General features: G+C 46.5%; 1 protein-coding gene across 1 annotated transcript; it reads right to left on the reverse strand.

Moving 5' to 3' along the window:
- Positions 1–1,497: 1,497 nt before the first annotated feature.
- Positions 1,498–13,274, reverse strand: LOC127202999 (T-cell-interacting, activating receptor on myeloid cells protein 1-like). Its single transcript, XM_051161818.1, is given in 8 exon segments — positions 1,498–1,525; positions 3,067–3,186; positions 5,628–5,667; positions 6,195–6,494; positions 6,744–6,795; positions 6,797–7,035; positions 7,791–7,826; positions 13,241–13,274. Coding segments are annotated over 8 exon segments (849 nt in total).
- Positions 13,275–13,300: the final 26 nt, after the last annotated feature.

Consider the following 13,300-nt stretch of genomic DNA (forward strand, 5'->3'; position numbering starts at 1 on the left):
TTCCCAGCAACCACACGGTGGCTCACAACCATCTATAATGAGATCTGGTGCCTTCTTCTGGCCTGCAGGTATACAGGCAGGTAGAGCACTGTATACATAATAAACAAATAAATCTTGTTTAAAAAAAAAAAAAAAGAAAGAAAGAAAGAAAGGAAGGAAGGAAGAAAGGAAATGCCACAGATTTGACCACTGGCCGACTTAATGTAGACAGTCCCTCATTAAGACCCATTCCCTGCCCCCAGCTGATTCTAGATGGTGTCAGGTCGACAGGCAGAACCAACTATCACACAAGTATAACCTTAAAGTTCTCCCTCCAGTGGCCCACTTACACCAGCCATGCTGCCTGTCCCAAAAGGCAGTAAGACTATGGGGGTATGTTTTGCACTCAAACCATTAAAGATGTGGAAGGGGAAGAGAGAAAGATTGGGGAGGAGAAAGAGTAATAGAGGGGTGAACATGACCAAAGTTCATCACATGCCTGTACTGAACACTCATAACAAGCTCCCTTGCTACCAACTGCTCTTTTATACTGATTATTTTAAAAAGAATGGGCAAAATATTCACTAAGACTATCGATGGGGGCGGGAGCAATTGTTCAACCGTTAAGAGCATTTACTCTTGCAGACAGACTTCTTGCAGTTCCCAGCATTCACATGTTGGCTTACGGCCATCTACACGAACATTAATAAATCTTTAAAAAAGAACGTAAGGCTCCATATAAGAAACACAGAATACAGTATATAGAGAGGTAAATATATAATTTGCATATTCTAGATAGCCACCAGTGCCGGAGAAGGTGTTCAACATGTATTTTGTTGTTGTTATTGTTCTGGTTTTCAAGACAGGGTTTCTCTGTGTAGCCCTGGCTGTCCTGGAAATTCCTCTGTAGACCAGGCTGGCCTCCAACTCACAGAGATCCACCTGCCTCCCAGGTGCTAGGATTAAAGGCGCCACTGTCCAGCAACAGGTAAATTAAGAAAATGTAAGCTGGGCGTGGTAACGTTTTCTTTTAATCCCGGCACTCGGGAGGCAGAGGCAGGAGGATCGCTGTGGGCTTGAGGCCAACCTGGTCTACAAAGTGAGTCCAGGACAGCCAAGGCTACACAGAGAAACCTTGTCTCGAAAATCAAAAAAGAAAAAGAAAAGAAAACGCAAACTGGGGCTGGAGGTAGTGACATATACCTCCATATTCCAGCATTGGAATGAAAAAACACTTGGATCTCTGTGAGTTCAAGGCCAGCCTTTTTTTTTTTTTTTTTTTTAGATCCTGTCTCAGAAACACCACCAAGGGAAATTTTTTATTTAAAAAAAATAAAGAAAAGAAATATGTATTTGTACATACACACACACACACACACACAGTATATATATATATATATATATATATATATATATATTTCAGGATGAAGAAGCCATCATCCTGTTCCTGGATGATTTCCAAAAAGCTGACATCAAGATTTCACAGAAATTCACAGGGATAATTTGGTCTCCAAGGATTCATTTTTCCCCTGAGGTACTGTGGGGCCTGTGGGTAAAGAAGAACAGAGCCGAACTGAGAGGAAGACAATTTCTAAGTTGGGGGGACTTCCACTCACCCCCCCCCATTTCCCATCAGGAGATGTTTGAAAGGTATAATCTTCCCTAAATGCTTTATTTGGGGGAAGGATGTTGGGCCACGGTCTTCCTGGTCCAGCTGTCCTCAGACTTGCTAAGGAGCCAAGGATGACTTTGAACTTCTGAATCTCCTGCCTCCCGAGTGCTGGGATTACAGATGTGCACCAGTATATCCTGTCCATGCAGTGCTGGGGAGGGCTTCATGACTAACATCTGGGACTCCATTTCCAGGAGACTGATCGCTCCCTTCTGGCCTCTTTGGGCACTGCATACACATGATGCGCAGACATAAATGCAGACAAAACACCCACACACATAAAATAACTTTTTAAAACTCAACGATGGGCCGGGTGTGGTGGCGCACACCTTTAATCCCAGCACTCTCCAGACAGAGGCAGGCGGATCACTGTGAGTTCGAAGCCAGCCTGATCTACAAAGCGAGTCCACGACAGCCAAGGCTACACAGAGAAACCCCGTCTCGAAAAAACAAGAAACAAAAAAAACCAAAAAGACCTAAACGATGGGCAGGCATTCCACCAACCTAGCCATATCCCAAAACCACTTTCTTTCATTGTTTGATAGGTATTATTTTATTATACGTGTATGACTTTTTGCCTGAATGTGTGTATGTTCACAATGTATGTGTCTGGTGCCTTTAGAGCCAGAAGAGGGCAATGGACACCTTGGAATTGGAGTTACAGGTAGTTGTGGCTGCTGGGAACCAAACCCCTATCCTCTGTAAAAGCCACAAGTGCTCTTAACCACTGAACCATCTCTCTAGCTCCTGTTTCTTAAGGAATTTTTCTGTGTGCCTATGCGGAGAATGCTGAGCCATCACTGGGTGGGACCTGGCTTTTAGATGAACCCATACTGATTTAGGGTACAGCACCCTATAGCTATAAGTAACAAGGACAAACTGGGTGACAATTAAAATTTGCCACAAAAGGGGCTCTTAATTTTTTTTTTTTCTCTTGGAGATAGGGCTTCTCTGTGTAGCGCTGGCTGTCCTGGACCCGCTTTGTAGACCAGGCTGGCCTCGAACTCACAGCGATCCACCTGCCTCTGCCTCCTGAGTGCTGGGATTATAGGCGTGAGCCACCAGCCCAGCTTGGGGCTCTTAATTAATAGGTAGTTTTGATAGCCGCTCTGTGGCAGCGACTACCTGACTGGTGAAATTCCTTATTCAGTATATAACTGATTACTTAACGATATTTTCCCTGGGGTGATTAAAGTATAATTGACACATAAAAGTTAAATATGTTGGGGCTGGAGAGAGATGATTCAGTGGTTAAAAGTACTTGATGCTTTTGCAGAGGACCCTGGTTCAATTCCCAGCACCCACTTGGTGGTTCACAGCCAACTGTGGACCCAACTCCCTCAATTTCTATCCTTCAGTTACACCTCTATCAACCTGGGAAAAACACAGTCATGAGGAGTGTTCAGTTACTTTACCTGGGACTATTTGGAGACAGCCTCTGCCTATTCCAGGCTTCAGCCAGGAAACCTCCCATTATCACCAGGACTACAGCTGCGACGCCAAGCCGGATGAGGTACCCCGGGGCTCTGGGGGCTCTGAAAAGGGATAAGGTGGTCATCACCGGCCACAGTTGGCATCCCTCCTTCCCAGACAGCTTGACTGACTCCCATATGTCCATTTGCATCTTGGGCTGTGTTCCCTGAAGATTTAACTGTGAGTTGAAATGGGCATTCCTTTCCTTTCCCTTCTTTTCTCTTGTGTTCAACTCGGCCTCTGCTCTTTTCCTTTGTTTGGCTTTCTCTCATTTCTGCCTCTGCTCGCCTCCTTTTCCCTGGCTCCCTTAAGGCGCCACACGGAGATCAAAGGGGATGATGGGTCTGCGCTTATATCCACAGAACAGAGAAGTCGGTGGCAGGTCACAAAATGCCATGGTGACAATGAGCTTCTGAGAACTTGAACCTAGCAGAGGAAAAGTCTGGTTCACTGTGCATCTCTTCTTCCTTCAAGAGGAGTTGTTGGGCGGTAAGGAACAAGGGAAATGGCGAAGTGGGTAAAGTACCGGAACCCCAGAACCCACATAAATTTGAATACATGGTAGTGCATGGTGTGATTTATTTTGTGTGCCTGGCCCTTTAAGGGATCCCCAGTGGCTAGTAACTGGCCCTAGGAGAATGCTTAGCCATTAGAACTCTTTGACCCTATGACCTTCAGGGTTGATTGCCTCTTGGACTTCTGGGATATAAAAATGCCAGCAGAGGCTGGGAGCGAGGGGTAGGGTCTAGGTGGCAGAAGAATCGGATCAGAGAGTAGGGTTAGAGAAGACAGTCGGTGCAGGAAGAAAGAAGATTGAGCAGGGCTGGAGAAGAGAAGAGAATAAAGATGTGAGCAGAATGAAAAATAAGAGACTGTTGATCTGGGAGAAGCTGAGCTGAGCCAGAGAAGAGATTTTTAGGAGACACTCAGGAGACGAACCCACAAAGTAGCAAAAAAAAAAAAAAAAAGAAAAAGAAAAAGAAAAGAAAAGAAAAAAGAAAAAAAAAGAAAGAAAGAAAAAAGAAAAGAAAAGAAAAAAGAAAGAAAGAAAAAAGGAAAAGAAAAAAGAGAAAAAAGCTATAGCAGTGGGGCTGGAGAGATGGCTCAGTGATTAAGAGCACTGCCTGCTCTTCCAAAGGACCTGGGTTCAATTCCCAGCACCCACATGGCAGCTCACAACTGTCTGTAACTCCAAGATCTGACACCCCTACACCAATGCACATAAATTAAAATTAAATAAAAAATATATATTCTTAAAAAAGCTACAGTAGTGTGCATCTAAAGCCCGGATGCACTGTAGTGAGATGGGAGGAGTCTATTCCTGGAAGCCCGCTGAGAGTCAGAGTCCAGAGTCGATGCAAAAGCAAAGGAATTTTATTAAACCAACGCGCCAGGGCCTACCAGTCTCCGAGGATATGGAAGACCCCGTTCTGTAAAAGCGGAGGGTTTAAATACCCTTTACAGGAGCAGAACTCAGTAACGTGGTTAGTTATCAAGTGATAGGCTAGCAATAGGTGACCTTTTAGGTGAATGGGGGTCTGAGGTAATAAATTTCAAGTAGAGTGGGATGGAGGCAGTAAATTCCGAGGGCAGGGTGGAGATGGAGGCTAAGGGAGAATTTTTAACTTGACCTGTAATTCTTGGTTTTTGTGTTTTTGTTTTTTTGTTTTCCCCAGACAGGGTTTCTCTATATTAGCATGACTGTCCTGGACTAACTTTGTAGACCAGGTTGGCCTCGAACTCACAGCGATCTGCCTGCATCTGCCTCCCGAGTGCTGGGATTAAAGACGTGCGTCACCACCGCCCGGCCAAGGCTGTCTTCTGACCTCTGTTCGGCTGGCATCTCCAGCTGCCCTGCTTCCCCCACATGGTCCAGTAATTCCCACAGCTTCCTCCAACCCTGCCCCCTCGAAGGAAAGCCTCCACATTCCTTGCTCTCCTGAGGACTGTCCCACACCCTCATCTGGATCCACCAGCTCTCCAAGGCCTGCAGGTGGCAGACACATCATCTTCTTCCATCCTCTTCCTTCACCTGCAATCCTTAAAAACCCCACTTGAGCTGGGCGTGGTGGTGCAGGCCTTTAATCCCAGCACTCGGGAGGCAGAAGCGGGTGGATCACTGTGAATTTGAGGCCAGCCTGATCTACAAAGTGAGTCCAGGGCAGCCAAGGCTACACAGAGAAACCCTGTCTGAAAAAACCAAAACAAAACAAAACAAAAAGTTTCAAACGTAACCCAGATTTAAAGTTATATGTACGTGTGGATTTACGTATGGGGTCACTAAACTATACAGGGGTCATGAGAAGTGGGGAAGAAAATGAAGGGTGAATAAAGAGATTATAATGGGCTGCATTTAATAACAAAGCAGACATTGAAACTAACTTGGAGAAGAGATGGGGCAGTTGGAGTGGGAGTAAAAATCCTTATTGCTTGTAGAGTCACCCTGATCCTTACTTTGTGTGCGGCTGAAAGCAACGGAAGGAAAGGCTGATTTGTGACTCACTGTGTGGGGTCGCTGTCGAAAGGCTTGGTGGGAAAGGCGGCTGCAAGAGCGTGAGGTCGGGTTGCGCCTCAGTCAGGAAGGAGGGGCTTAGCTCACTTTAGCCTTTTTATTTCCTCTGGGGCCCCAGCCCATTGATGGTATCACCTATACTCCCTACCTCATAACCTAATCCAGAAAAATCGCTCACCGGCAAGCCCAGAGGTTTGTCTTCTCAGTGATTCTAAATATTAAGATTAGCTTTCTATTAACCTGAAAGATTAATTAAAATAATAGGAGGCCAGAGTAGCAGTGTACTCCCTTCAGTCCTAGTGTTCTGAGGCAAAGGCAGGCAGATTTCTGCGGATTTGGGGCTAGCCTGGTTTACATGATGAGTCACAAGACCTTGTCTTAAAATAACAATAATAGTAATAATAATAGTAATAATAATAATAATAATAATAATAATAATAATAATAATAAATGAACATATTTCATAGCTTTAAAAAGTCGGCTAACTACAATGCACACACACACACGCACGCACGCACGCACGCACACAGGTGTTCACAAAATTACACAAACCCTTACCTATCACAGAGATCTCAAGGAGATCGCTGGGAGCTGAGGCTCTATAGGGAGCCTTTGCCTGGTAGTACACACAGCTGTATTTCCCCGAATCTCTGGCTGTCACAGTCTGAAGAGAGAAATCTAACGCCATTCCGGTAGGGCTCCTCGTCTGCACAGGGGACGACCGACCCACCTTCAGCAACGCAAACCTTACGGGTCCCAGCACGCCGCTGCCTGCTTTCTGGCACTGCAAAGTCACCTTGCTTCCTGCAGTCACTGTGCCCCGGTGGTGGGCCTGGAGAGAAGGTTTAGGTAAGTACCCTAGAAGAGAAAAAGATGCTCTGAGGTGAAGGGAAGAAGATGCTCATTCTTGATCTTCGGGGGGGGGGGGGCGTTGTTGCGTGGTTGGTTGGTTTGGTTTGGTTTTTCCCTCCCACAAACCCTAGGGCGGAGCCACCTCCTGCACATCTAACTTGCTCTGGAGATCCCACCCCTCTACTTCCTCCCGTCTTGTAGTCCGCCCCCCCTCGACCGGCGTCTGAAGATCGCCGCCCTGCAGGCCTTCTTCACCTGTGACCAGAAGAAGAACGGCATCGCTGGACTGTGACAGTGTGGCGGGGGGGCCACTTGCTGTAGTATTCACAGGTGTAGTGTCCTCCATCACTCTGTCGAAGCTCGGTGATATGAAAGTCAGCAGTCTCCTCGGTCAGATTATACGGCTCCGCAGAACCCCAAAAGAGCCCTTCCTTTCTGAGGATGAAGTATTTACTCGGGGTAAGGCTCTGACATCGCAATGTCACGCTACTCCTGATGGGAAGCGCTGAGCTGGGCCAGGCACTGAGGCTGGGCTTTGGAGAAGCCCCTGGAAGGAAATAGAACCCAGGGCTGCATCCAGCGTACTTGCCTGCTCCCAGACTTGTACCCCATGCCCCACTGCACCCGCTTTCCTCTTTTTCTTTTAGAAGGAGAGAGCAGGCTGGAGAGATGGCTCAGAGGTTAAGAGCACTGGCTGCTCTTCCAGAGGTCCTGAGTTCAATTCCCAGCAACCATATGGTGGCTCACAACCGTCTATGACAAGATCTAACGCCCTCTTCTGGTGTGCAGGTGTAAATGCAGGCAGAACACTGTATAATAAATAAATACATAAATCTAAAAATATAAAATTTTTTTAAAAAGGAGAGAGCACTGGGGAAATAGCTCAATTAGTTAAATGTTTGTTACGCATGAATACCAGAGTTAGATGCCTGGAATCCACTTTAAAAAATCAGGGTGTGGCAGGGCATGCTTGTAATGCCATTGCCAGGGAAGTGGTGACAACTGGATCCCTGGGGGCTTTCCTGACCAGCTAGTCTGGCTGGATTGGCAGCCCCGGGGTCCAATGAAGGACATTGTCGATAGATAGATAGATAGATAGATAGATAGATAGATAGATAGAAAGAAAGAAGATGGACGACTCTGAGAGAAATAACACCAAAGTTATTCTACATGTATGCACACACACGCGTGTACTCACACATATGCACATGGACAAACACACAAAAGATACAAAAGGGGGAGGGAAAATACAGGGTTTTGGGGGTGAAGGATCAAGGAGAGTTTGCCTGAAGACCCACTTACCATTGTCAGGAATGTCTGTTTGCCCAACACAAAGCCCTGCGGGGGTGGGAGGGTGGAGAAATCACATATGAAACACAAGTTCCTTCCTAGGGGTCACCTACTCACCCTCTCTGGTCCTGAGGTGGCACCCCAAGAGCGCTGTCATGTTATCATTTGGGGCCTCCCTGTCAGGAGCTGCATGCTCCCCACTCTGGGCTGTGGCTTCGGTTTCTCAGACTGGCCTTTATCATTTTGTCCATCTCTCTCTTGGTTCTATAAACTCCCACAAACCATTCCATTTCTCATCCCTATCCCCAGGCTTCATACAGTCACCCTCTCTGCCAGGAGCCTGGGTCTCATTGGGTCATCAGCTCTCCTCCAGGGAAGGAGCACCAGCCTTGTAGGACACTGGAGAGAGAAGAAATTAGCCTGCTCCTAACACTATCAAGACCCCTGTGGAGGAAGTGGTGCACGCCTTTAATCCAAGTCCTCAGGAGTCAGAGGCAGGACGACCTCTGCGAGTTCGAGGCCAGCCTGGTCCACATCCTGATTTCCAGAACAGCCAGGCCTCTGTAGAGAGAGCCTGTGTTAAAACAAAAAAGCCCCAGTGGAGGGAGGCTGGAGAGATGGTGTAAGAAGTGAACGTCAGCCAGGCGTGGTGTCTCATGCCTTTAATCCCAGCACTCGGGAGGCAGAGGCAGGTGGATCGCTGTGAGTTCGAGGCCAGCCTGGTCTACAAAGTGAGTCCAGGATGGCCAAGGCTACACAGAGAAACCCTGTCTCGAAAAACGAAAAAAAAAAAAAAAAAAAGTGAACGTCAGAGCTGTGTGGAGGGATGGAATTACGCCACGCAGTAGATTCACTTAAGAGGTTTATTAATGGGGTGCATAAACATTCTCTGGGGAGACACAAGGGGAGAGAGAGAAGAGTGGGAGGAGTTCCCTTTATAAACTATCTAGCGTGTGCGCAGGAAGTACATACGCATGCGCAGAAGGTGCACACGTGGTTTAGGGGGCTTGAGTCATGCTAGCATGGGGTGGTGACGTGTTTCTGCCAACATGCTTCTGTAGTGGCTTTGGTGTTGCTTGTTTCCCCACTGTCATCAGGACCTTTACGGGTGACTGTATCGCTGCCTGTTTACTAACAGATGGTTCAGTCAGTAAATCTCCCAGTGTAAGCGTGCTTCATCTCCAACGTCTATGTGAAAAATATCCCTGTGGTGGCATGTGCTTGTAGTGCCATGCTGGGGATGTGGAGACAGGGGTAGTCCCTTGAGCTCAGTGACACCTGAGGTGTGGACACCTCTTGCCTCCACACATGCATGCACACCTGCAAACACACACGTGTGCGCCCGTGAACACACACGCACTTCTCAACTCATTTCCAGTGCACACAAATAAATAAATATAATAAAAATAAATCTCTAAGCAAACTCTTCATGCCTCCACGTGGTGTCACCCTAAATGAACAGCTACGGATCGTGAATGGAGATTGTTGACAGGAAAGTCAGTCTCCTCCAGAGATGAGCTCTCACACAGGTTGGCCAATGTTAAGTGGTCATTCCTGGACACATATCCATAACAGTAAAGCTAAAAGGACTCAGCACATTGTATATATGCGCTCATCTACACATGCACACACATACGTATGCATGTATGTATGTATGTATGTATGCCGGTATGTATGTATATATATGTGTGTGTGTGTCACACATTGATATATTTATATATATATCAACGATAATTAAAGAAGAGATTGCTGAGTTTGGAACGTCAGACATGAGGCGTTGGGATGAGATGGAGGGCGGGAATGATGCAGATGCAATGCCATGTATCAGAAAGATTATCAGAAAGAAAATATTAAACTAAAAAAGGAAAAGAAAAAACCAACTTCATATGCATTGTCTGTGAAATTCATTCTTCAAGGTCATGTAACCAAACGTGCAGAAACTACTGGTCCAAAGTGCCTTTGGGGCTGTTCACTGTCCCAGTGCCTAACCTTACACCCTGAGAAAGCATCAGTCAAAAAGAAAAACAACAAAAAGGCTGTAGAAAACTGGTAGGTGGTGATGCAAGGCTTTAATCCCAGAACCTGGGAGACAGAGGCAGGATAGCCAGAGCCATGTAGAGAAACCCTGTCTCAAAAAGCCAGAGAGGGTGGGGTTGGTCTGTCCTACTCAAGAACCCTTCACTTCATTCCCCTGTCCGCCCCCCTTCTCTCTCTCTCTCCCCCCTTCCTCCTTCCTTTCTTTTCTTTTCATGACAAGGTTTCTCTGTGCAGCCCTGGCTGTCCTGAAACTCTCTCTATAGACCAGGCTGGCCTTGAACTCAAGAGGTTCACCTGCCTCTCAAGCGCTGGAATTAAAGGAGTGTACCGCCACCTCCCGCCTTTAGTTCCGGTTTCTACTGCAGTGATATTAAAGCACCAAAAACAACCTGAGGAGGAAGGGGTTCGTTTCAGCTCGCAACCCTCCAATCACACTCCATTACTGAGGGAAGTCCGGAAGGAACCCGGAAGCAGGAAGTGATGCAGAGACTAGAAGTACTACTTCCTGGCTTGCTCCCCAAGGTTTGCCCGGCCTGCTTCCTTATACTCCTGAGGACCACTTGCCCAGGGGTCACACCACCCACAGGGGTCTGAGGCATCCCACAGCAACCATTAATCAAGAAAATGCACCTGTGCTCTCTTAAGCAGTATATATAAGGAAGTTGAAGTGATACAGAGATTAGTGTAGCCCCTGTGCAAGGAGGGCATGCGAGTTTTTGAAGTGTACCATAGAAAAGGAAGGAAAAGAAGTAAGGGAGAGAGAGAGAGAGAGAGAGAGAGAGAGAGAGAGAGAGAGAGAGAGATATGAAATGTCCCACAGATTCATCTTCAAGCAATCTGATGGAGGTATTTTTTCCCAAATGAGCTTCTTCCTAGATAACTCTAGTTTATGCCAACAACAAAATCAAAACAAGCCCCAAGTCCCTTCAAATATCCCCTAGATGGTCCCACAACAAGGACCCCTGTAATTGGGCCCTGTTCATTGAACATCGGGGCAACACGGGGTCTGTAGTATTGTTGGGGTTTGACACACCTGGGCTGAAATTCAGTTTCCTCACAGTCTCTGAGATATACAGCAAATCACTTCAGTCTGCAAACTCAGATCAAATTTCTAACTTGTAAAGGCAAACTTGATTTTCTTTAGAAGGTTTTGGGATTTTTTTGTTTGTTTGTTTGTTTGTCTTTTGTTTTTGTTGTTGTTGGTTTTTAAGCAGGGGGTGAGCCAGAATGGTCTCACTATGTAGCCCTGGCTGGCCTGGAACTTGCTATGTAAACCAGGCTGGCCTCAAACTCTCAGTGATCCACCTGCCTCTGCCTCCACAGGACTGGGATTAAAGATGTCCTACCGTACATGGTTTATTATTACTATTTGACATAGGGTCTCATGTAATGCAGGCTGAGTTCAAATTCACTATGTAACCGAACGACTTTGAACTTCTGATCTTCCTGCCTCCACCTCTCTAGAGCTGGGTTACAGGTGTGTGCCACCACACCCTGTTGGAGGCTGGTCTGATGTATTTTGAGGCTAAGTGTTGCTTGCTGTCTCTGTGCCCCAAGATTGCTATGTAACATTGTCTATTTGGCCAATAGAAAGCCAACACACCCCCTCAGAACAGTCATAGGGGAGGGGAATAAGGGGAAAATGGGAGGGAGGGAAGAATGGGAGGACACAAGGGATGGGATAACCATTGAGATGTAACAAGAATAAATTAATAAAAAAAAAAAGAAAGAAAGAAAGAAAGAAAGCCAACACACCTGGGCAGGGCAAATGGGACATGGGCATGGTTAACATTCTCAGACTTTTGGAAAAAGAGACGAGAAGAGGAGGAGAGACTGAAGGAGAAGAGAGGAAGAAGGGAGGCTGGTGCCCTGGGTTAGGTTCAGGAAGAAGCACATGGATGGAGACTTGGACCAGATGATGATAATTAGCAGGTATTTGGGATTATGGATAGCTCTATAGAAATTGTTAGAAGCAGACTGCATGGGATTGGGGCAGGGTATGAGATACCTGCCCCACTATGGGAAGTAGTTTTTTTTCCCTTGCCCCATGTTAACTGAGGCTATTTTAAAATATAACAGGTGTCTGTGTCTTCAACGATTGCTAGCAGATTAGAAAATACCACTATAAAGTGGACAGTGGTGGCACAAGCCTTTAATCCCAGCACTTGGGAGGCAGAGGCAGGTGGATCTCTGTGAGTTCGTGGCCAGTCTGGTCTACTGAGAAAGTTTCAGGACACCTAGAGCTGTTACTCAGAGAAACTCTATCTCGGGGAAAAAAAAAAAGGAAAGAAAAGAAAAGAAAGTATCACCATAATAATAATTATAGGGCTAGTAGTAAACATTTGTTAGACCACATTGCCAAAATAACCACAACCCCCTGCTAAGAGAGTTATTTAATACCCACTTATCCACTGATATAGTTATGTCAAAAAGAGAGGGGCTTGGTGGCACACAGCTGTAATCTCAGCAGGAGGATCTCTGTGAGTTCAAGGCCAGCCTGGTCTGTGTAGTAAATTCTAGGTCAGCCAGGACTACATAGTAAGAGCCTATCTCAACAAGCAAACAAACAAACAAATGGCCTTTCTGAGGTCATTGGCTTCCTAGAAAAGAAATAGCCGGCTGCTGATTCAACCTTGGCTAGCAAGAGCATATAGAACTTTCTAGTTTTAGTCCGTTTAGATTATATCCATGATCTGTCTGCTTTACGTGTGTGTGTGTGTGTGTGTGTGTGTGTGTGTGTGTGTGTGTGTGTGGTGTGTGAATCTCAAGTAATCCAAGCTGTCCTTGAACTTCCTACTTAGCTTTAAATGACCTTCAATTTACTACCTGCCTGTCTTTATCTTCCATGTACTGGGACTACAGATTCATGACACCATGCTTGATTTACAGTACTGGGGATGACCTAGGGCCTCATGTACACTAGGTGAGCACTCTGCCAAAAGAACTATAGCCTCAGCTCCTATTCCACCACCCCCCATCTATGTCTACTACATGTTGCGCATTGGTTTTGCCCTAACATGTACAGTGTGCTCACTGAGACTTCTGGCTGGTCCTATGCCCTCAGGACACTGATCTGGTTGAGTTCTGGCTCCAGTTCTCATCTAAATATCTCATCAGGTTTATGATTTTTTTTGGGGGGGGGGTTTGGGGGGTTTTCAAGACAGGGTTTCTCTGTGTAGCCTTGGCTGTCCTGGACTCACTCTGTAGACCTGGCTGGCCTCGAACTCACAGCGATCCCCCTGCCTCTGCCTCCGGAGTGCTGGGATTAAAGGCATGCGCCACCACGCCCGGCCACCAAAAACTATTTATAGGCAAAAAGAGAAAAAGAGAGAGAGAGAGAGAGAGAGAGAGAGAGAAAGCCGGGTGGTGGTGGCTTAGCTTTATGATTTCCTGGAGACTGAATGAATGACCCTTGAGCAACTTACGGAGGTAGAGAAGAGAGAGGAGCCTAGGGACCATGGTGGCTCAGCAGCTGGTCCAAGGGT

Source organism: Acomys russatus, chromosome 19 (assembly GCF_903995435.1).
Source record: "Acomys russatus chromosome 19, mAcoRus1.1, whole genome shotgun sequence".
Taxonomy (NCBI): domain Eukaryota; kingdom Metazoa; phylum Chordata; class Mammalia; order Rodentia; family Muridae; genus Acomys; species Acomys russatus.